At 41.6% G+C, this 23,221-nt stretch overlaps 1 protein-coding gene across 3 annotated transcripts in view; it reads left to right on the top strand.

The window, feature by feature from the left end:
* SNCAIP (synuclein alpha interacting protein) overlaps window positions 1-23,221 on the top strand; it is a 219,517-nt gene that overhangs the window by 144,670 nt on the left and 51,626 nt on the right. For all 3 annotated transcript variants that reach the window (XM_075836246.1, XM_075836229.1, XM_075836238.1), the window contains exon 6: window positions 6,028-6,207. In XM_075836246.1, coding sequence (XP_075692361.1) covers window positions 6,028-6,207 — 180 coding nt within the window. The remainder of the gene's footprint in view (window positions 1-6,027; window positions 6,208-23,221) is intronic.

Below are 23,221 nucleotides of genomic sequence, written 5' to 3'. Positions count from 1 at the left end.
GCCCTATCCTCAGGATAGGCGATCAATACCTCCTGGCACCCCCGCCGATCAGCTGTTTTGAAGAAGCTGTACCGCTCGTACGAGCACTGCTTCCCCTTGATTTTAAACTGCTTAAACTGTGAATCACCGACACAATTTTCACAGTATTACAGCCTTCTCTCATTCACTTCAATGGCCTCTTCAAAACAGCTGATCGTCCAGGGTGCCAGGAGTCAGACCACCACCGATTTAAGTATTGATGGCCTATCCTGAGGATAGACCATCAATTTCTTAGGACTGCTAAACCCCTTTATTGTGTACATATTGTTTTACTTTTGTAAGTTTAACTACATCCAAAATTCAGTGTTGTATAATTTGATAAAATCTATATAGGGGTCGAAGTTCCATTTTTCATTTTCAGACCTTCAATTCTGCATCTTCCGTTCACATAGCCATAAAGGTAAATAATAAAATTCGCTATTAGGGGGAGTTTACTTGATTATGAAATAAATCAGCACAGCATTTTTTTTAACTGTATAACTAATGAAAAAGAAATAATTACACGTTAAAATATTAACGCTGCATGAAAAAAGATATTCAAATGTCCATAAAGACTTTGTAGTGTTTGTAGCTTCTCTCCTTGTTCCACATAATTAATTGTTAAATGTTAAAAGAATATAAAAAGAATAACGTATACTAGTGTATGCAATGTCAGTAAGGCACTATTCACACAATCTTTGGGTCAAACTATTGAGGTAAATGTTTTTTGTTTTCTTACAAAAAAATGTGTACTCAACTATATGCAAAACTGTAATTTACATACAGTGCAGTGAAAAAGTATTTACCTCACTCGATTTCTTCTGTTTTTGCTTCTATTTTTGCTAATGTTTTAGAATAATCATCCAACTAATTGTAATATAAGATAAAGACAACACGAGTAAACACAAATTGCTGTTTTTAAATGATCATTCCATCTATTTAAAACCTATATCACCAATGTGAAAAAGTAATTGCCTCGAAACCCTAATAACTGGTTGTACCAACCATTGCAGTTATTGCGATGACTCTTTTACATAGCTGCGGAGGAATTTGGGCCCAATCTTCTCTGCAGAATTGTTTTAATTTAAAAACCTTAATTTTGTTTCTTTTGAGTCATTCAGAGGTGGACTTGTGTGTCTCGGATCATTATCCTGCTGTAAAACCCAACTAAGCTTAAACTTTAGGTCACGAACTGACGGGTGGACAGTCTCTTCAGGATTTTCTGATAGAGAGAAGAATTCATGGTTCCATCAATTATGACAAGTTGTCCAGGTCCTGTAGAATCAAAGCAACCCCAGACCATCACACTGCAACCATCATGTTGTGTTGATGCTCTTATGGTGGAATGTGGTGTTAGCTTTACGCCAGATGTAACGAGGACCATGTCTTCCAAAAAGTTCCACCTTTGATTCTTCAGTCCAAAGGATATTATCCAAAAAATTCTTGGGGGCGATCTAGATGGTTTTTTCTGGCAAATGTGAGAAGAGCCTTTATGTTATTTTTGGTCAGCAGTGGTTTGCACCTTGCAGCTCTCCCATGGATGCCATTTTTACCCAGTGTCTTTCTTGTTGTGGAATCATGTATATTGACCTTAACTAAGACAAGTGAGGCCTGCAGGACTTTAGCTGTTCGCCTGGGTTATTTTGTGACCTTCTTGATGAGTAGTCGATGTGCTCATTGTGAAATTTTGGTTGGCAGGCCACTCCTGAGAAGGTTCACCACTGTTCCAAGTTTTCTCCAATTGCAGATAATGTCTCGCTGGAGTCCCAGAGCCTTAGCAATGGCTTTATAACCCTTTCCAGACTGGTGTTTCAATGACTGTTTTTCATCTGTATTTGAACCTCTTTAGATCGCGGAATCATGTGCCGCTTTTTGAGACCTTCTAGCCTGCTTCACATTGCCAGGCAGGTCCTATTTAAGTGATCTTTAGATTCAACAGGTCTGTCAGTAATCAAGCCTGGATGAGACTAGTGAAAGTGATCCCAGTAGTCAATTCAATGTGGTAACTGATTGATTTAATAGATAAGGGGGCAATTACTTTTTCACATAGGGCCAAGTGGGACTGAACAGCATTCTACATTTAATACATGAAATTATCATTTAAAAACAGAATTTTGTCTTTACTTGGGTTGTCTTTTTCTGATATTAAAAGTAGTTTGATGATCTGAAACATTCAAGTGTGACATATATGAAAAAGTAGAAGAAATTGAGAACGGGGCAAAAACTTTTTCACAGCACTGTACATCTACCGTTGACTGTCATTGTAATAATATGTATACCTTTACATATACTTTTTTGCAGTCACGAAAACATATGTAGATGTAGAGTCAAACATATGCCAAAAGGACACTCTTTTCTCGCACGTTTTACCATAGGAACCTATGGGTACATCACACAAAACGTTGGAATACTTGTTTTTGCTAACCAAACATGCAGCCTATAAAAGTGGTGTGAACAGAGCCTAACTGCAGCATGTGACGTTTGACTGCATTGTTCTGTTAGAAATGTTAGCAAAGATAAGGTCTTGTACAAACAAATCCAATCCATCCCATAATTTGACTGGCGGATTGAGGGGAGATTCATACAAGGGGATAAGATCATTGTACAAACCCCATATAATAGGATGGCAAAGGAAAAATTTGGATGTTCTACACTTTCTCTCTCCTCGTCTGACATCTATCTCCATTCACAGCAACAGTCTTGAGCCCTATTTTAGTGCATTTTTCTGTATTGTATTTTCTATCCTTCTATCTCCCTGTCCCTGCAACAGGGGATCAGTGAGTCCTGGAACCAATGTCTGTGGGGGTGCTTACTCAGCACCCAGGACTTTGTAATTTCGGGAAATATCTAGGATTATCTGATCCTCTGTTGCACGTGTATAACGCACACAGTTTTCATCATGTTAGAATAATTGATTGAAAATGCTAATTCTATGGTTGTCAAGAGTAATGATGTATTTCAGACATGTAATTCTCAGTCTCCGGGAACTCACAGCATGAAGTGATATTTTTTCATGTGTGATCGCATTGTAGCATTTGGCATAACTAGACTTAATGTTTATGAATTCCTCATTGATACATTTCTTTGCATGTAGCTCTAGTTTTTCCCACACATTTGTACCCAGGAGACGCTCTCGCAGCCTCATTCTATAGACTTTACCAGCAAAGAGTTTAGTTATTGAAAGAATTTAGACTCATCTGTAAAGTTTATTGTACTTTTTCGTATTTTGCCCTTTAAGATTAAGTCATGTCACATGAGAAAAATATGTTTAAGGGTGAATCTATAAGTTTTTAGAACATTAACCACTCTAAAAAAAATCTTACACACCAAATCTGATTTATTTTTACACTACTACTGCACCACAGATGCATTTTTACATGAGTTTTCCCCCATTTCATTTTCTTCATTATCAATAGAGAATAAACTCCACACAAATGCCAAATATGCCGTGGTTTAATTGCAGTATGCCAACCAGTTTTGGACTACAGGGTGTATATTGTATTTTTTAATATCCTGTGCACCTGCATAAAACATCTGTAGAGGATATGCTTATTACAATTAGTTAAAATTTTTCCGTGGTTAATAAAGATTTTGCCACAATTTCTGCGGATTTGCCACGGATTTGCCACGAAAACCACAGCATGCTGTGATTTCCATGTGGATTTTTACATACACATGTGTTATACTGTAAATTGTAGTGGGTTTCGACGACTATGTAGCCATGTCTGAACTCTCCCATAACTCCCATTTTGAGTAGATTTGAAATTATGTACAAGCAATAACTGGAATTAAGAGTAAAACGTGTACAAATGTCATTTTGGCTGAATGCCATCTCCTAGTCACATGCAGACCCTGCTCCATGTCACACTGGATGTCACACTTTGTACAACTAATCTAGCTCAGATACCAGTTATATCACTTATATGGCTAACAAGATGGACAGCAGAGAGTGTAGTGCTACATGACTGAATTGAAAATATCCAGGACTGTCCAACGAGAAGCAGACAAGATACTATTAAACAAACACTGACTTTTTAGTGGTCATATGTGTTACTGATGTTTTTGATGTGGTGCCTGCATTCTGCTCCTATTACTCTTCAGCTGTTCTTTCCTATCACAAGGGCAGATACGAAATGGGTGGTATGAAGCACAAACTTTGCACATGGTTTGACCAAAAAAATTATTCAATTTTGTAAATATTTTTCTTAACTTAAAGGGTTATAATTTTAAAAAGATACATTCTCCATTCTGGTAGCATGGTATGTAGTCAAGGCGTCATTGTATATGAAGGGTAACTTAAACGCCGTCACATATTGCACATTAATAAAGTTAATATAGGGGAGACTGGGAGTTTGTTTTGTTGTTTTTTTAAGTTTTTTTTAGCATACATTGTTTTTGATATCTTGTAGAGATATAATTGTTTGAAGATACAAGGCCAATACTACAGAAAAATTCTGTTGACATGACCTATTCGGATTCCTTCCAAGGGCAGTAGTCATAGAGAACTTGTGTAGGTTCACATCACCTCACACATCAATGCTCACACATATTCATGATATTTGTTTCAGTTCAAGCTATTTAAGAAGTAGATATTGATGTATATGTGAATCCACATCTTTATAACAAATGGACATTGTCATGACTGTGGGGTATGTGGACCCACTGGGCCGCTCCGAGTAGCAGCTGGTCAAATGGCAAGTCAATAACAGACACTAGGACGAGAGTGCCTGGGTACCTGGCTTGTGCCGGACTATGGGAAGCAGACTCTGCCGGACTATGGGAAGCAGGCTCTCCTGTACTATCGGAAGCTGGCTTGTACCGGACTATGGGAAGCAGGCTTGTGCCGGACTATCAGAAGCAGGCTTGTGCCGGATTACTGGACTTGAACACAGAGGTCACCTCGGATGCTTGACTTGACACGGACACTGGACTTGAACACTGAAGTCGTCTCGGACAATTGACACGGACACTGGACTTGAACACTGACGTCAACTCGGACATTTGACTTGACCCGGACACTGGACACGGATAGTGAAGTCGTCTCGGACACTGGACTGGGCAGGGACACCAGGCATGGATAGTGCAGTCGTCTTGGACACTGGATTTGGCAAGGACACCGGACACGGATAGTGAAGTCGTCTCAGACACTGGACTTGGCAGGGACACCGGACATGGATAGTGCAGTTATCTTGGATACTGGACTTGGCAAGGACACCGGACATGCTTAGTAAAATCGTCTCAGACACTTGACTTGGCACGGACACAGATACAGGATACAGAATACAGCTAGGGAACCTTTGCAGGACGATCACTGGGAAGACACAACATTGCATTGCTCAGGCACTGTTGAGAGGGGCAGGATTCCTTTTAAGGGCCAGGGTGCTCACAGATAGGTTGGGGATAATTTTATTGGTGCGAACACTGTCCCTTTAAGACTTGGCACAAGCGCACGCGTGCACCCTATGGGACAGCTGGGGAAAGGAAGCAGAGAGCACAGCGCGCCAGTGAAGAGACACAGTCCTGCGGTCACAGCTGCTGGTAAAAGGGGGATGCCGGCGGTCAAGGGCATTACAGACATTTTGTTATCAGAATCTCTCATTAGTGAAGCCTTTCATGTTATTAAATCTCAAAATAGGAGTAACCTAATGAGAAAATAGTTTTTACATTTTAAAATAGATTAGATGACTATTAGGCCAGCTCTCAATTTCTAAACACTGGGACAATTTAACATGGATTTTGGTTGGTTGCTAAGGTCAACAAGGACACTTTTGGAGATTCAATGAATATTTTTTTGAAGATACTATAGTATTTTATTATTTTTCTGTTCCAGGTGAGGTGCATATACAGTAAAAATTGCAAAAAGTTATTAGCAATCGGCCCAGGGTCTTATCTTGCCTTTCCAGAACATATTAGTGATGATGTGACTTGTTTTCAGGGATAATCGTGACATTTTAGACCATGGTTACTCATTGCCTGCTAACGTCATATCTCATCCTTTTGTGTCCACAGCCTCACATCGCTGTAGATAATTTAGACCAAATCCATGATGAAAATGGAAACAATCTTCTGCACATTGCAGCATCCTATGGACATGCCGAGTGTTTGCAGCATCTCACCTCACTTATGGGGGAGGATTGCTTAAGTGAGAGGAATGAAGAGAAACTGACGCCTGCTGGATTAGCAATAAAGGTAATAGCCAAAAAACATTCACGTGTTTCTACCTTTGAAACATAATAACAGTACAAATATAGTACAATCTAAATCAGGGATGGACAATCTTCAGTTTCAACCCCCACCAAAGGCAGACAATGCATGCTGGGTAATAAAACTATAAAGTCAATGCTTGCATAATATGTATTATAAATTATTATTTTTTTAGTGCCAATATGTTCCACATGGTGCTTGAAATCTAACCTAATATGATATTATGTCTAGTATTGTAGAAAATTGTTTAATGGAACTGTAAAAAAAAAGTATTTCTTTTATTTTAGTTGTATCCCATGATGCACCATTTTCAGGGGTCATTTAGATACTTCTGATATATATCCTGGGGAAAAATGTGTCATAGAGATAACATTGTGGATACCATACTGTAACATAGGGAGCAGAGCTATTTTACAATGTACATCTAGAGAATACATACAAACAATATGTGAGGACCAATTATTTTCCTTATTGACCAGCGTTCTCTTTTAAATCTACCACATATGCTGTATTCTCTCTAAAAATGTGACAATTGTGATAGAAGAGACAAAAGACAATCATTCTTTGTTCTACTTTTTGTCCCCTTCATGTCTATCATATAATAATATTATATCTATAATGTCATATAATTATTATTATTCTGACTATTATATTAGGGCCTGTTCACATCAGCTTCAGGCTTCCGTTCATCGGTTTCATTCGACCTTTGCGTCAGATGAACCGATGAACGGAAAGCCAAATGAAAACCATTGATTTCAATGGTAATTCTTCTGTTGCAATTGGTTTCCATCCCGTATGGTTTCAGTTTTCTTTTGTGGAAACAATAGTGTATAGGCGTTGGTATCGACAGTATCAATCCTCACAAATTACGTTAGGGTAAGTTCACATATAGCAGATTCATTGCAGAAATTTTTGCGACTGAAAAATCCATTCCATACATGTGAATGGGGTTGTTTCTTCAACATATGCATGGATTTCTGCATCCCCTTCAAGATGATTGTCAAAGTCGAAAATTCTGCAATGGAATGAATGTAATAATGCAATAATTACAAATAAGGCCAAACATTGGGGCTTACCCTGCTCATATGTTTTACAACTTAGCAAGTATATATTTACTTTTGAGTTAAATAATATTGAGTGGTTTTTACAATACTGTAGCTTTTGAAAACAGATTCTTTAGCTTAGTCCAATAAAAAACTATCACCTAAAGTGTTGACATTTGATTTTCTGCATTACATTGGAGACCTGCCATTCCCCAATAAAATACCTATAAACTGAAGAACTTATGAAAAAGGAGAAAATAAATGAAACTCATATATTTCTCAGAAACAACTAGGTTACAGTATATAAGGCACAAGGCATGTAAAACCAGCCGATTATTTACATCACTGTATTTGTGGCTTTTTCTTATTTTATATTAGTTATTTAGCATTTGCATTTTGCTGTTATGGAGCTTAGAGACAACCTGTTTTTAGTAATTAAAGTAGTGATAATTGTTTTATCATAAAATCCATAAAAATATATATTCTTGTCTTTGCATCCGTCCTTTCTCTGAATAATGGATACACCAATGCCTCTATTTCCTATTATTACACTAACCCTATGTCTCTTCTCTCATATACCGTCATCTCTGTCTAAGCTGCACGTTCTCTCTCTTCATCTTGCTCCTTTCTCCAAGACTTCTCCCGTGCTTCCACATATGCTCTGCAATGTTTTGCCTCAAAATGTCAGTTATTTGATAACATTCATAGTTTTAAGTGTTTCGTTTCCAGGTATTCTGAATTTCGGAATGCTTATGTCATATATTTTATTGCCACAACAGCAGGCTGTGGGCTACATACAATCTGACATATTCACCTTACCTCCTCACTCAACTCTGCTGCGCCTTTTTCCTAATCTTACCAAATCCCTTTTAGACCTGTTGAGCAACTCTCCTCACCTCCTGTAGATTGCAAGCTCTTATGAGCAGGATCCTCTCTACTTTTCTTTCATTGTCAGTAGGTTTTGCGTGTTCACTGTTTTCACTAATTGTTAATCTCTACAGAATATGTTGGTGCTATTTAAATAAAAATTATTGTGGCAGCCCTGAACAAGCATTAAACATGACTAAATAGATAAAGATGTCACGGTCTGTGGGTATGTGGACCCACTAGGCTGCACTGCAGTAGCGGGGAGGCAGCTGGCCAAACCACAAAGCCCCCCAGCAATACAAAGTCCCGCACAAGGGTACCTGAATAGTCCAGAAAGTAGCCGAGGCTTTGGCACGGGTGGAGGTGGGTGCAGCAGGTTACGCCAGACGTGGCAGATGACAGCAGGTGCAGCACGTTGTGCCACTAGTAGGCACAGGAACAAGAACACAGCACGGTATACAGGAGCCAGTAACAGGGCATGGGTAACAACTGGAATGGGAAAACACTAAGGAACCATTTGCAAGACAAACTTGGGATACACTAACAACGCTCAAGCAAGGATCAGAAGGGCAGGGCCCTTCTTATAGTCCAGGAAATCATGTGTAGTTGATGATGATTGTTCACATGTGCGCGCGCTCGTGCCCGGTCTTACGGGAAACAGTGGACCGGAGCAGAAGTGAGCGCTGGCGTCTCCTAGGAAGGAGATGCGAGCCAGCGCTCACTGATCCATGGTTGCGGGCGTCGGGACGTGAGTAAAACCGGCCACGTCACTACAGTATCCCCACTCTTACGCCCCCTCTTCTTGGGACCAGAGCGAGAGAGAAATTTATTAATGAGAGCGGGGGTACTGAAGTTCTCTTCCGGCTCCCAGGACCTCTCCTCAGGACCAAACCCTCTCCAGTCCACCAAATAGAAAGTCCTTCCTCCTACCCTTTTGCAGTCCAGGATCTCCCTCACCTCAAACACATCAGAAGAACCGCTGGGAGCAACTGTGGAACTGGAAGTCTTACTGTAGCAGTTCAGGACCACTGGTTTCAAGAGAGACACATGAAAGGAGTTGGGAATTCTGAGAGTAGGAGGCAGCCGCAGCATATAGTAGACAGGGTTTATCTGTTGCAGAATCTCAAAAGGACTGAGGAACCTGGGAGCAAACTTGTATGAAGGCACCTTCAAACGAATGTTCCGTGAGGACAGCCAGACTTTGGTACTTGGAAGATACTGAGGCGACTCTCTTCTCTTTGTATTCGCTTTTCGCTTCATGTGATCGACTGCCAGCAAAATAGAAGACTGGGTCTGTTGCCAGATTTGCAGGAAGTCCCCAAATGCAGAGTCAGCAGCGGGTACCTGAGATGTAGTCGACACAGGAAGAGGGACTCTAGGATGTTGACTGTACACAATGTAAAACGGAGTAGAAGTGGTGGACTCGCTTCTGTGGTTGTTATATGAGAACTCGGTCCGTGGAAGAAGCTGTACCCAGTTATCATGCTGCAAGGAGATGAAGTGGCGGATATAATTCTCCATGATCTGTTTGATCCTCTCGACTTGCCCATTGGACTGGGGGTGATAGGGTGAGGAAAAGTCCAATCTCACATCCAGGAGTTTACAGAAGGCTCTCCAGAATTTTGAGGTAAATTGAACCCCCCGATCTGACACAATGTGAAGGGGCAAGCCATGCAAGCGGAAGATGTGCCGAATGAAGGGACTCGCCAGTCGGGGAGCCGAAGATGGGCCGGTCAGCGGGATAAAATGTGCCATCTTCGAGAACCGGTCCACCACCACCCAGATAGTGTTGTATCCTGCCGAGGGAGGAAGGTCTGTGACAAAGTCCATCGCAATGTGCTGCCAGGGGGCATTGAGTACAGGCAGAGGTTGAAGCAGGCCGGCAGGCTTGGAGTGAGTAACCTTGTTAGAAGCACACACCATGCAGGAAGAGACAAAGTCCACAACATCTTTGGGAAGCGTGGGCCACCAGAAGTGATGAGCAATCAGGTCTCGGGTCTTGTGAACACCAGCGTGCCCAGCCAGTTTAGAGCTGTGTCCCCAGCGGAGAATTCTTCTCCTGTCTGCCAACCAAACAAAAGTCCTCCCCGGAGGGATGTCTCTATGGGATAAACTGCCAGTAGAAATTGGCGAATCCCAGGAAATGCTGTATGGATCTCAGGCCTTGAGGACGTGGCCATTCCAGAACAGCTCTTACTTTCTCAGGATCCATATTGAGACCTTGATCTGAGATGATATAGCCCAGGAAGGGCAGAGAATTATTTTCAAAGACGCTCTTCTCCAGCTTGGCATATAAACGATTCTCCCTTAATCGCAGTAGAACTTGACGGACATGCCTCCGATGAGTCGTCGGATCTGGGGAGAAAATAAAAATATCATCGAGATAAACTACAACACAGACATAGAGGAGATCTTGAAAGATATCATTGACGAATTCCTGGAATACCGCAGGAGTGTTACACAGTCCGAATGGCATCACCAGGTATTCGTAGTGCCCATCTCAAGTATTGAACGCCATCTTCCACTCCTCCTCTTTACGGATTCGGATCAAATTATAAGCCCCATGCAAGTCTAGTTTCGAAAAAATGTTGGCTTCTCGTATACGGTCAAACAGTTCGGATATAAGTGGCAACGGGTATTTGTTCTTGACTGTGATCTGGTTGAGACCACGGTAGTCAATGCAGGATTAAAGGGATCCGTCTTTCTTTTTAACGAAGAAGAACCTAGCCCCGACCGGGGAGGAAGACATTTGTATGAAACCCCTCTCCAAATTCTCCTTGATATAGGCCAACATGGATAGAGACTCTGGCAAGGAGAGAGGATATACCTGTCCACGGGGGGAGAGGGGCATTAGGAACCAGTTCAATGGGGGCAGCCATAAGTCCGATGTGGAGGCAGCATCTGAGCCTCCCTCTTGCTGAAGACATCTGCAAACTGAGCAAAATGGGGGGGCAGTCCCGCCAATGACTAAGGCAGAGGAGGCTGGACAGGATGGATCTGCAACAGACAACGACCGAGGCACTTGGAGCCCCATTGTAGAACCTCTCCAGAATTCCAGTCCAGGACTGGGGCATGCAGTCGAAGCCAAGGCAGGCCCAGCATAACAGGATTGATGGCCTTGGGCAAAACAAGAAATTAAATTATCAATACCTATACCAGACTGTGAAGACTACTAGTATATCCAGAAAATGAAACACATATAGCACAAGTCATGTACCATGACAATATAAAATAAACTTTATTGAAATATACATAACACATTGGCCATCAAAATATAAAAACAATATAGCACACAGTTAAAAAGGAGAGTATGGAGGAGCTGCGTGAATAATCCAATATATATGCTACCATACTATAAACATCCTGTGATGTGGTAACAAATGCAGATATCTATAGAAAAGATAATCATATAGATCAAGTATTTGGACAACAGAAGCACATAAATATATTTAGCACCTGACAGAAGAGCACACAATTGTGCATGCATATAAAAGTATACAGCTAGAGCTCCAAGTTGCACCCAAAACAAAGACCATGCTTTATAAATAAAGGATATTGCACAAACCCATGGACTGCATGATAGGAAGCACGCAGGAGCACTCCACACTGACCGCCCACGACGCACGTTTCGCCGTCAGCTTTCTCAAGGTGTACCCCTTGAGAAAGCTGACGGCGAAACGTGCGTCGTGGGCGGTCAGTGTGGAGTGCTCCTGCGTGCTTCCTATCATGCAGTCCATGGGTTTGTGCAATATCCTTTATTTATAAAGCATGGTCTTTGTTTTGGGTGCAACTTGGAGCTCTAGCTGTATACTTTTATATGCATGCACAATTGTGTGCTCTTCTGTCAGGTGCTAAATATATTTATGTGCTTCTGTTGTCCAAATACTTGATCTATATGATTATCTTTTCTATAGATATCTGCATTTGTTACCACATCACAGGATGTTTATAGTATGGTAGCATATATATTGGATTATTCACGCAGCTCCTCCATACTCTCCTTTTTAACTGTGTGCTATATTGTTTTTATATTTTGATGGCCAATGTGTTATGTATATTTCAATAAAGTTTATTTTATATTGTCATGGTACATGACTTGTGCTATATGTGTTTCATTTTCTGGATATACTAGTAGTCTTCACAGTCTGGTATAGGTATTGATATTTGCTTTATGATTTGTGTGGACGCATTATTGTTTGGCGTATGCCAATGGTCTATACTCGTATAGGTATTCATCAAGAAATTAAATTAGTTCAGAATGAAGGACTCCAACTTGGAGCTTTAACGGCTTGGTCTTAGATATGATGGGATCGGGCAGAGGCAGTCCATTCACCGAGGCAACAGCCAAAGGTGTCTCCAGGGGAACTGTGGGCAACTGGAGATGATCCACTAGTTCCTTTTGGATGAAGTTTGCCGCAGACCCGGAGTCTAGGTAGGCAGAAACCCGATGCATTCTCTCGCCGGATACTATGATCACAGGAATAGTCAACTTGGAACAGAATGCTTTATTTGGTACCGTTCCACCTAGGGTTGTCCCTCCAACCAATCCTAGGCACTGGGGTCTCTCTGGCCTCTGGGGACAAACGCACAATATGGCCTCCGAGACAAAGTCCAGAAGTGCGTCGTCTCTCCTGGGTAGACAATTTGACTCGGTTCATCTGCGTAGGATCATCTGGTGGGACGACTGAGGAGGATAGTAAGGATTGCTGGAAAGTAGAATCCAGCCTTGGAAGTTCTCTCTCCCAGAGAAGCTCTTGGGAACGCTCCCGGATCCTCATGTCAACCCGGGTGGCAAGTAGGATGAGATCGTCCAGGGTAGGTGGCAGATTACGAGCAGCCAGCTCGTCTTTAATCCGAGAAGACAGTCCCTGCCAGAATGTGGCTACCAAAGCCTCGTTGTTTCAAGTTAATTCAGCAGCCAGGGTACAGAACTGGATGAACTCGCCCATGGAGTTGTCTCCCTGGTGTAGGGTCAGCAGGGATACAGCAGCCGAAGAAACTCTCCCAGGTTCCTCAAAAATCAAGCGGAAAGTCCGTAAGAAGCACTGCAAGTCACGGGTCTCTGGTTCCTGATGTTCCCACAGAGGATTAGCCCATTCCAGGGCTTTCCCAATAAGGAGAGAGATGATGAAGGCGATCCTGACGTCATCAGAAGAGAAGGCCCTGGCATGTAGTCTGAAGTGGATCCGGCACTGATTCAGAATTCCCCTGCAGGTCCTCGTGTCTCCGTCAAGAAACACAGGTACTGACAGGAAGTGTAGCAGGAGGAAACAGCAGAAATGGATGCAGTGACGACTGTGGTTGGAGCAACCAGCCGATAGCAATGGCGTTCACCGACAGGAGGAGTTGGTCTTGCCGTGACTGGAGGTCTTGCATCTCGGCCAGCATGGCTTGTGTCATCAAGGTCTCAGGTTGACCAGCGGGTTCAATGGCCTGAGCGTACTGTCACGGTCTGTGGGTATGTGGACCCACTAGGCCGCACCACCATAGCGGGGAGGCAGCTGGCCAAACCACAGAGCATCCCACAAGTGTACCTGAATAGTCCAGACAGTGGCCGAGGCTTTGGCACGGATGGAAGTAGGTGCAGCAGGTTACGCCAGATGTGGCAGATGACAGCAGGTGCAGCATGTTGCTCCAGACGTGGCGGATCACACTGGACGTAGAAAATGGCACTGGACATGGCAGATGACACAGGATGTGGCAAACGACAGCAGGTGCAGTAGACACGACTCCAACACTAGTAGGCACAGGAATGCTCAGGCAAGGATCAGAAGGGCAGGGCCCTTCTTATAGTCCAGGAAATCATGTGTAATTAATGATGATGATTGTTCATATGTGCGCACGCTGGCCCTTTAAGACCAGGCACGAGCATGCGCGCGCACCCTACGGGACACAGCGAACCGGAGCGGAAGTGAGCACTGGCGTCTACTAGGAAGATGTGAGCCAGAGCTCACTGATCCATGGGTGGGGGCATCGGGAGGTGAGTAAACCATGTACCCTACAGTAGATTGATACAAACTGATTCATTTTGGTATTAGTTTGAGTCACATAGATATAATTTAAAGAAAAAATGTCTCAGGAAGCCATTAAATCCTCATGCCTAATAGTCTTACAGACTCCACTTCACTGACAGTCATTGTCATTAGAGGGATTGTACAGAATTAGAAACACATGGCTGCTTTCTTTCAGAAACAGTGCCACACCTGTCCATGGGTTGTGTCTGTGCAGCTCAGCCTTATAGAAGTGAAAATGGCTGAGCTGCGATACCACATACAACCTGTGGACAGGTGTGGCACTGTTTTTGGAAGAAAGCAGCCATGTTTTTCTAATTCTGAACAATCTCTAAGGCCTCATGCACACGACAGTGCTCGTAATTACGACTCGTAATTACGAGCACGGCCGGCCGCGGGCAGCCGGACGTTTTTCCGAGCCGTGCTCCCATTATAAAGTATAGTAGCACGGCCCGTAAAATAAAAAAATAGAACATGTTCTATCTTTTTAACGGCACGGGCACCTGCCCGTGAGAAAACTGGAAGGTACCCGTGGCTAACAGAAGTCTATGGGCCCGCTATTTCGGGTCGTAATTACGACCCGCAATAATGGGTGTTTTTACAGTCGTGTGCATGAGGCCTAAGTAAAAGAAAAAAAACACATCTCAATACATTGTTTTTATTAAATGGTCTTTTTTTACTTTTTTAAACTACACATTGTATGTACTATTTTTAATTACACGGTTTCTATGTTTCCTAATATTTTATGAAAACTATGTTGGTGACCTATTTTTCCTTTAGTTGTGAATAAAGCGTGTCAATTTTATTATATTCGGGGACTAAAAATTAGATTAACATTAATATAGTGATATAATACTGTCGATAGTTTTTATGTACAGAAGGATTTTTACTTTATATCACCTGAAATAGCAATGCTGTGGTATTTCTGAAACCAATTTTTTTTTTTCTGCAACACTAGAATTGAGATTTGGAATGAAGAATGTACCCTGCTATCCATTAGGGCTAGAGCCAGCATATTTCATTTGCAGTAATGCAAGTTCTTTGACGTTATGCGCGCGGAAATGTTCAGTGTGGCATAAGCATATGGTGCGTGGCTGCGTGATTTTTGCATCATTATGACACTCCCTTTTTATGTGATGACACAGTAAAGAAGGAGGGGATTTTATGTTTCCCTTCTCTTCTTTACCAGCTGTAGCGCGAATCACGCGTGTCACACGCAAGTGCTTCCGAAAATCGGCGTGCAGGCAAAGGAAAATCTGCATCAAAATTCCAAATGGAATTTTGAGACAGATTTTCCTCCTGCAAAAACCCAGCCTTACAGTTGTCCGGGTACTAATCAGTTTCAACCGGCAGGGATAATACGCTGAGTTCGTACGAAAGGAATCACACCACACAGAGTCTGGTATAAAGCTCCTTACTCAGCACCAGGAGAGGCGTCACTGCTTTATTAGACACATTTGTTCTATATCTCCTTTCTCCTGGGGGTGGGTACATGTTATCACACTTTTATAAAAGCACGTATCACTGTAAGCCTCTTGTTACTTGTGTCATCCTTGGATAGGTTCACCCTTATCTGGTCCTTTAGACATGTCTTCATAGTTCATAGCTCGTTCATACCAGGAAGTGACTTGTTATTTTATTAGTGCGTAGTCCCTGTTCAGGGGCCATCTTGCCACGTATACTTATCTAATCCTACTATTGCTTCATCACAATTATGTACACAACTCTATAGTCTATATTTTATTAAAGAAAGAAAATTATTATAAACATTAACTTCTGTCCACTCCATCCTTCACAGTCCCCCCTTTTATCATTATTTTCTTCATTTCTTAACCTAAGTGTGTCCGTGCTCTGGGAAAGGGGAGTAAAAGGATTTTTTCACCAGTTTGAGACGAGCCTCCCCTATTAGGAGACCCCCTTTTGTAGCTGGACTTAAAGAGTCGGTGCACACCCTACACTATCTATTCATCTTCAGAACAATAGTCTCGATAAAGGGTGGTTGTTTTCATGGATGGAGTTGGTAAAAGTCCTTCAATTTCTGAAGAAAACATAAAAGTGGGAGTTACTTCAGTTATAGTTTTAGTCATTAATTTCTTTATACATGGTAATACACAACAAGAAATAACTGCGAAAAGCACTAGAAAAATTAAGATTACAATCCCAATTTGGGCCAGAATTTTCTGCCATCCGGTTAACCATGAGAAATACTGATCCCATGGGTCTGTGAAACCTGAATTTCGTTTTAATTCCTCGGATAAAGAAACAATCTGTTTGATTGCCATGGTTACTTTGCCGTTTGGTCCTGTGTTATCTGGAATAAAAGTACAACAGGTAGTACCTATCATGGCACAAACGCCTCCTTTTTCTGCTAGTATCATATCAAGGGCCATACGGTTCTGGAAAGTCATAGTAGATGTGGGTCCTAACTGGTCAGCTAGACCTTGTAAAGCGTCCCTAGTATAGTTAACCCTTTTTGCTGTAAGTCAAAGGTAGTAGGTAACCATGACGCACCTATCCTTAATGCAGTACATGTGTCATCTCCACTGAGTTTAATTTGTTCATAACTGTTTCTAACTGTATACCATTCAATACTCCTAATCCCGTTCCTACCCCTCCTAATAGCGTGTCATACCATTCTCTTTTTTGTCTATGACAGCTGGGGGATTCAGGGAAGGAAATATTGAAGTGTACATTCTTTTTCTGCTGTTGGGTTACAGCGCTCTTACAAGTGTGTGGGATTCTTTCCAGACTTTGTACTGTTATATGTGGCTTAAAACTATCTCTTAAAATTGTTATCAAAAAATACAAAATATATTCTATTTCTTATTTCGCTATTATTCATACATAATATCATCCCATCAGTTTCTTTTATTACAATCGTAGAGTTGAGCCTCTCCTTGTTGCATCTTTCATAAGTCTTATTTATCATTTCGTTTCTATTTTTACTGGTTGTATATTTCTGTAGATACTGTAAATCTGGTTCATAACAACAAAGCAACAGCCCCGGCGTCTCTTGTATGCTAATGTTGGCTGTTTTGTCTATGTGAAGGTACACAGTCCCTCCATGTGGTCCTTTTTTCCAAGTCCCTTCGGTTGTAGTCACATTTGTAGTATAACACGGGGCATTGGCCTTACAGGTGTAGTTACCCTGCTTTCTATCACTGTGGCATTCGCCCACCCTGTCCTGAACTGTTCCAGTGATTCTGTACTGATTACGTGTACAGGAGTAGCAGTTCTGCCTTTTTGTATAAGAGCACACGCAACAACCGCCGCAACAACCGCAAAGATCTTCATTCTTCTGGCTGAAGAACCTTTTTACAATGACTGGCGTGAATCCAGCTTGCCTTTCCTTCGAGCTTCACTGAGGTGCTTGTAACGAGCAAAACTTGAAAAGGACCATCAAACCGTGGCTCAAGGCTCTTCCTCACGTGTCTTTTGACAATGACCCAATCTCCTGGTTCTAGCTTATACGTCCCTTCAACTGAATCAGGACCTGGAATGGAAGCAAAGACTTGTGCATGCACCTTGGTCAATTGTTTGTTCAGCGTTGATACATAATCTGTTAGTCTACCATACTGCATTTGGAGCACTTGTGGAAAATAACATCCTAATCTGGGAGCCGACCCAAATAAGATCTCATATGGGCTGAGACCTGTTCTTTTTGTGGGCGTGTATCTTACTGAGAACAAGGCTAATGGTAGACACTCGGTCCATGGTTTCCCGGTTTCTACCATTGCTTTTTGGATTTTCAATTTGAGAGTCCCATTTAGTCTCTCAACCTTCCCACTACTTTGTGGATGGTATGGTGTATGTAGGGCTTGACTTATGCCTAGAGCTGACAACACACGGTTCATGATTTCACCCTTAAAATTAGTTCCTCTGTCGCTCTCGATCATCTCTGGAACTCCATATCTGCACACCACCTCGTTGATCAGTTTCTTTGCTGGGGCTACGGCTGTAGCTTTGGTTACTGGAAAAGCTTCTGGCCATCCTGAAAAGAGATCAATACAAACAAGCACATACTCCTAGGTACCGACTTTTGGTAATTGAATATAGTCTATCTGTAGTCTCTGGAACGGATAAATTGGTCTGGGTGTGTGCTTCTGTGGTACTTTTACAGTTCTTCCAATATTATGTGTTGCACAGATCATGCATCCTTGTGTAAAACTGCTGGCCATCACACTAAACCCTGGGGCATACCACACCTTGTTTACCAAGTCCATCATTGCCGTTTTTGATTGGTGAGTCGCTCCATGTGTTTATTGGGCCATCATTGGGAACATTGTCTTAGGCAGGCACAGTTTATTCTGGCATTGCCAGAGGCCATCTTTTCGTAGCGTTGCTCCTTGGGCCGTCCACTTGTCTTTTTCTTCTTTTGTTGCTTGTCCTTGAAGTTTTTGCAGTAGTTCCGGGCTTACAGCTGGTCTTGTTTCCTCTGGATCTTTTATCTGACATACGGCTGCTAACACGGGTAGCTTCTGTGCTGCTTGCTTTTGCGGCTTGGTCTGCCAAAGCATTTCCTTTTGTCTCTGGTGAACTCACCTTGGTGTGAGCTTTTAATGTTTACTACTGCTACTTCGAGAGTCAGTGTATATATTTGCTGTCTTTCCTTCTGCATGTTGGCATGCTGCTGCCAGGGCCTTAAGCTCCGCTTCTTGTGCTGAGCGGGACGCTGGTAAGGAGGCTGCTTCTAGGACTACATCTTCGGTGGTTACTGCATATCCTGTAAGAAAAGATCCTTCTACAAAATACCTTGAACCATCCACAAAGAGTATTTAGGTCTGGGTTTTGGAGTGGGGTATCTTTTACATGTGCGAACCCCACTGTTTCCTGGGCCATAAGGGCCATACAATCATGTTCATCAGTTTCAGGCAAAAATTGTGACCATACTTTACCTACGTCTTCTCCCCCTTGCTCCAAAGGCAGTAAGGTAGCTGGGTTCAATGTAGTACAGCGGTGTAAAGTAACCTGCTCAGGAAAAAGAAGTGCACAAATTAATCTCAAATATCTTGCTGTTGACAAGTGCTTTAGCTGTACTTGAGTAAGAATAGCAGTAATATCATGTGGTTCAAAAACTTGGACTGGAAATGCCAGGACCAAATCTGAGGCCTTGTTTAACATTGAATTTACAGCAATGATAGCCCTCACACATGATGGGAAACCTCGGGCCACAGGGTCTAGTCTAGCTGAATAATATGCTGCCGGGCGCTGCTGTGGTCCGTGACTTTGTGTGAGAACTGCAGTGGCATGTCCATTTTGTTCAGTACAGTACAAAGTATATGCTTGCGTAGAGGTACTCCATGGATTGGTGTCACAAGCTGCTACCAAACACAACTCCTCCTCATTCAGCTGATAATCCAGAATACTTTGAGAATCTCACTTTTATCAAATTCTGCAAATACTTGATTAATACAAAAACAAATAAAAATAAAACATTCCTAAAAACTTTACATCAAATTAACAATGTCCAGACAAGTTTTGTTTTGCCTTCTCCCTCATCTAAATCCATAAAGACTCGTGTGAGTGATGTCACATCGCCTCCTGTGTAACTTTGCTGGAGGGGGATGGTCTCTTACACATAAACCAAAATTGTAAGGAGGGATTGTGTACCTGATCAGTTCCTTTACCCTTCCCCCCTTTGTGGACTCTGCGAGAGTGATGTAGCAGAGTTCAAAACTACATCTCAACATAACACTAATTTAACCCCTTGTAATGTACAACAGCCTGAAACAAAAATAACTTTTTCCTGACATACATTTGATCTTTACAATGACATAACTCATGTGTGAAATCAAAAACAAAACAATTGTAGTTAGTTATTCAACAAAACAGAAAATATTATATCTGATAACATTAATTACTGCAAACCAATAAACAGTATATAAAAATAGGGAACGGTGGGGGCACATACATTTTCAAACCCCCGTGTCTCACAGTATCTGTAGTTTAATACATCTGAATTAACATCAAAACAGATGAAATCTGATCACATCATAACACATAAATATCGTAACTTTTATAACCAACAGCGCTTGCGCAAAAGAGAAGAAATTTATTTCGGTTTGTAGACATTACTGATATATATATATCTCAGCAGTGCATATTGAAATCCCTTTGTCTCATCAGCCCTGCAGACTGCACCCAGTCAGCCCCCCTCCTCCTCCTCCCAAACACAGCACACCACAGGGGGGAGGGAGGGAGGTCACAAACTCATTTCTCACAACTTCTCACAATCTTAACACTTTCAATGCCGGCAAAACAACATACGTATCTGCAATCATTTATCACACCATTGTACAGGAATTATCTACGTTAATGTTTAACAGTACAATCTGACGGCCACCATCTCTATATTATGATTACGTGTTGTTTCATCAGTGAACTAGACTGGAACTTCTGTAAATAGAAAAAACACTACAAATGACAAAATTAACAAGGTGATTATTTCATACTGATTTGGTTGGGCCGGGCGTGGCCACATCCTCCGGAGGGGGCTTATAAAATCCACCTTCTTGTGTGAGTACCGGATATAACGGAACAACAGGTTTAGGTGTACCAAGATGGCCTCCTGGGGCGGGGAGTGGTGCCGAAGGCGTGGCATATATGGGAGGATCGGGGCGTGGAAAGTGACATGATACACAATATTCAACTTGGGGCGGGTTCTGTTGACCACAACTGGGACACTCCCCCGCAGTTAGAATTCCACCGTCGCCATTATAGGGCGGTGGCTGGACACGTTCTTTATAATACACATATTTGATGATTTTACCCTTTCTGTCTCGTATTTCTTGCTCAGTAAACTTGTCTTTAGTTATGGCTATGGCTGTTCTTTGCCAAGCTAATGCTTCATCTAACTTTCCTTCGTCACTTAATCTTCCCTCTATAAATATGCCACATATGTGCATAACTTTCTTACTATTTTCTACATTCTTCTTGCCTTCTCTTTCTGCTACTACCTGTTTGGCTGTCAGTTCTTTTTTTTTTTTGTTCCCTGCGTTGCCTAAGAGCTGCAGCCCATCTGCCTTCTCTTTTTTTTTTTCCTTTTTTTTTTTAACACATTAAACATACTGTTCTATATCTAACACCGTCCTGAGAATGAAACCTTATTCTCGATGTTTCTGAACACAATTATAACTGACTGTCTGTCTCTGTCGTCTTAATGGTATCAAACTATACCCTGCGACTAATTGAATTATTACACTTATACCTGTCGTCTTAATGGTATCAAACTATACCCTGCGACTAATTGATTACACTTATACTTATCACCTATGCCGGCGAGACGCGACTATCTATACTATGATTCTTGGAGCCACACAGCGGGTTAACTCTCTGTCGCTGAGAGTGTGGCCGGGATCGACTCCAAATACCTCGGTACCTTATCACCTGCTCACTCTCCCACACGAATAAGAGCCAATATTCATAAACATGAACTTAACCCTACCGTGTTTTATTTGAAGCTGATCAGACTTCCTGGGAGCGTGGCTGGCGATTCGATGTTGAGGCGTCTGGGGGTCGTCGATCACGGACACGGCTTATCCCTCGAGTCGAGCCCCACGTTGGGCGCCAAAATGTCCGGGTACTAATCAGTCTCAACCGGCAGGGATAATACGCTGAGTTCGTACGAAAGGAATCACACCACACAGAGTCTGGTATAAAGCTCCTTACTCAGCACCAGGAGAGGCGTCACTGCTTTATTAGACACATTTGTTCTATATCTCCTTTCTCCTGGGGGTGGGTACATGTTATCACACTTTTATAAAAGCACGTATCACTGTAAGCCTCTTGTTACTTGTGTCATCCTTGGATAGGTTCACCCTTATCTGGTCCTTTAGACATGTCTTCATAGTTCATAGCTCGTTCATACCAGGAAGTGACTTGTTATTTTATTAGTGCGTAGTCCCTGTTCAGGGGCCATCTTGCCACGTATACTTATCTAATCCTACTATTGCTTCATCACAATTATGTACACAACTCTATAGTCTATATTTTATTAAAGAAAGAAAATTATTATAAACATTAACTTCTGTCCACTCCATCCTTCACACAGTGACATTTATTTAAACATTTTCCTGAGGAATAACTGAGGAACGGCACAACACAGAGTTCTAAGAAAATATTCTCCAGCATTTTTATTTCATGGGGAATGCAAGTATTTACTAAACTAGACATTTCAGTAGAGCCGATGTCCTCTTGTCTTGTTTTAACACATAGAGTATCCATTTGTTTACTTCTATACCGAATTTACATCTCACCGATGCGTTTATTACTCTAACTATATATAAATACCATATTTCAATTCATGTCATATTATTTAAAATGTGTAGAAGCAAAATATGTTGATTATAAATGGTGCTTAACGTCATTTTAGAGAAAAAACTTCTACTTTACAGGCTTGAATCATAACCCCAAGTGTATACAAACTGACAGATTTTCTAATGCTTTTGCCATAAGGTTCAGTCATTACTTTTTTATTTTGGATCGTTTCCAATGTGGAGTCTGTCTAGTTCAACAAAGATTAAATATATTTGGAAAAAGAGTAAAGAGGGAATTCTCTAAGACACCCTCCACTCGTAAATAAGGCATAATCATTTGGAAATAATACATAAAATATACATCTAAGAGTACAAAAAGCCAGTGCAACTAACATTTTATGCTTTTTATTCTTGGAGTTTTGACCTAAACCCAATATTTACAAATGATTAGTTATATTACAAGTCATAGAGTGCAGTCATATATCTAGGATACATGCATAGATTTCAGCAACTCCAGTGCTTCTTCCAAAAAATGTTAATGTCATAAAATGCTAGCCATAACTTCATTATATTGCTTGTCCCAGAAATAACATGTAGTCATAACTGCTAAGTTTCCATTGTTTAATGTGTGCTAACTCCCAAACAAAATCTGATCTTCATATCTTCATATGCCGCAGACTGCGCTGCTGTTTTTTGTTTTTAACGGTCTTGCTTTTTTTATTTGTTTTTTTTTGTACATAATAAGAGGTTATTCACCTATATACTATGAGGTAGATAGTTCTATCATATTTTATAATAACATGTTATCTTTCTTCTGTCAGGG

The sequence above is a fragment of the Rhinoderma darwinii genome, chromosome 1, assembly GCF_050947455.1.
Source record: "Rhinoderma darwinii isolate aRhiDar2 chromosome 1, aRhiDar2.hap1, whole genome shotgun sequence".
Classification (NCBI taxonomy): Eukaryota; Metazoa; Chordata; class Amphibia; order Anura; family Rhinodermatidae; genus Rhinoderma; species Rhinoderma darwinii.
The sequence above is the reverse complement of the archived record's forward strand: the minus strand, read 5'-3'. Positions and strand labels throughout refer to the sequence as shown.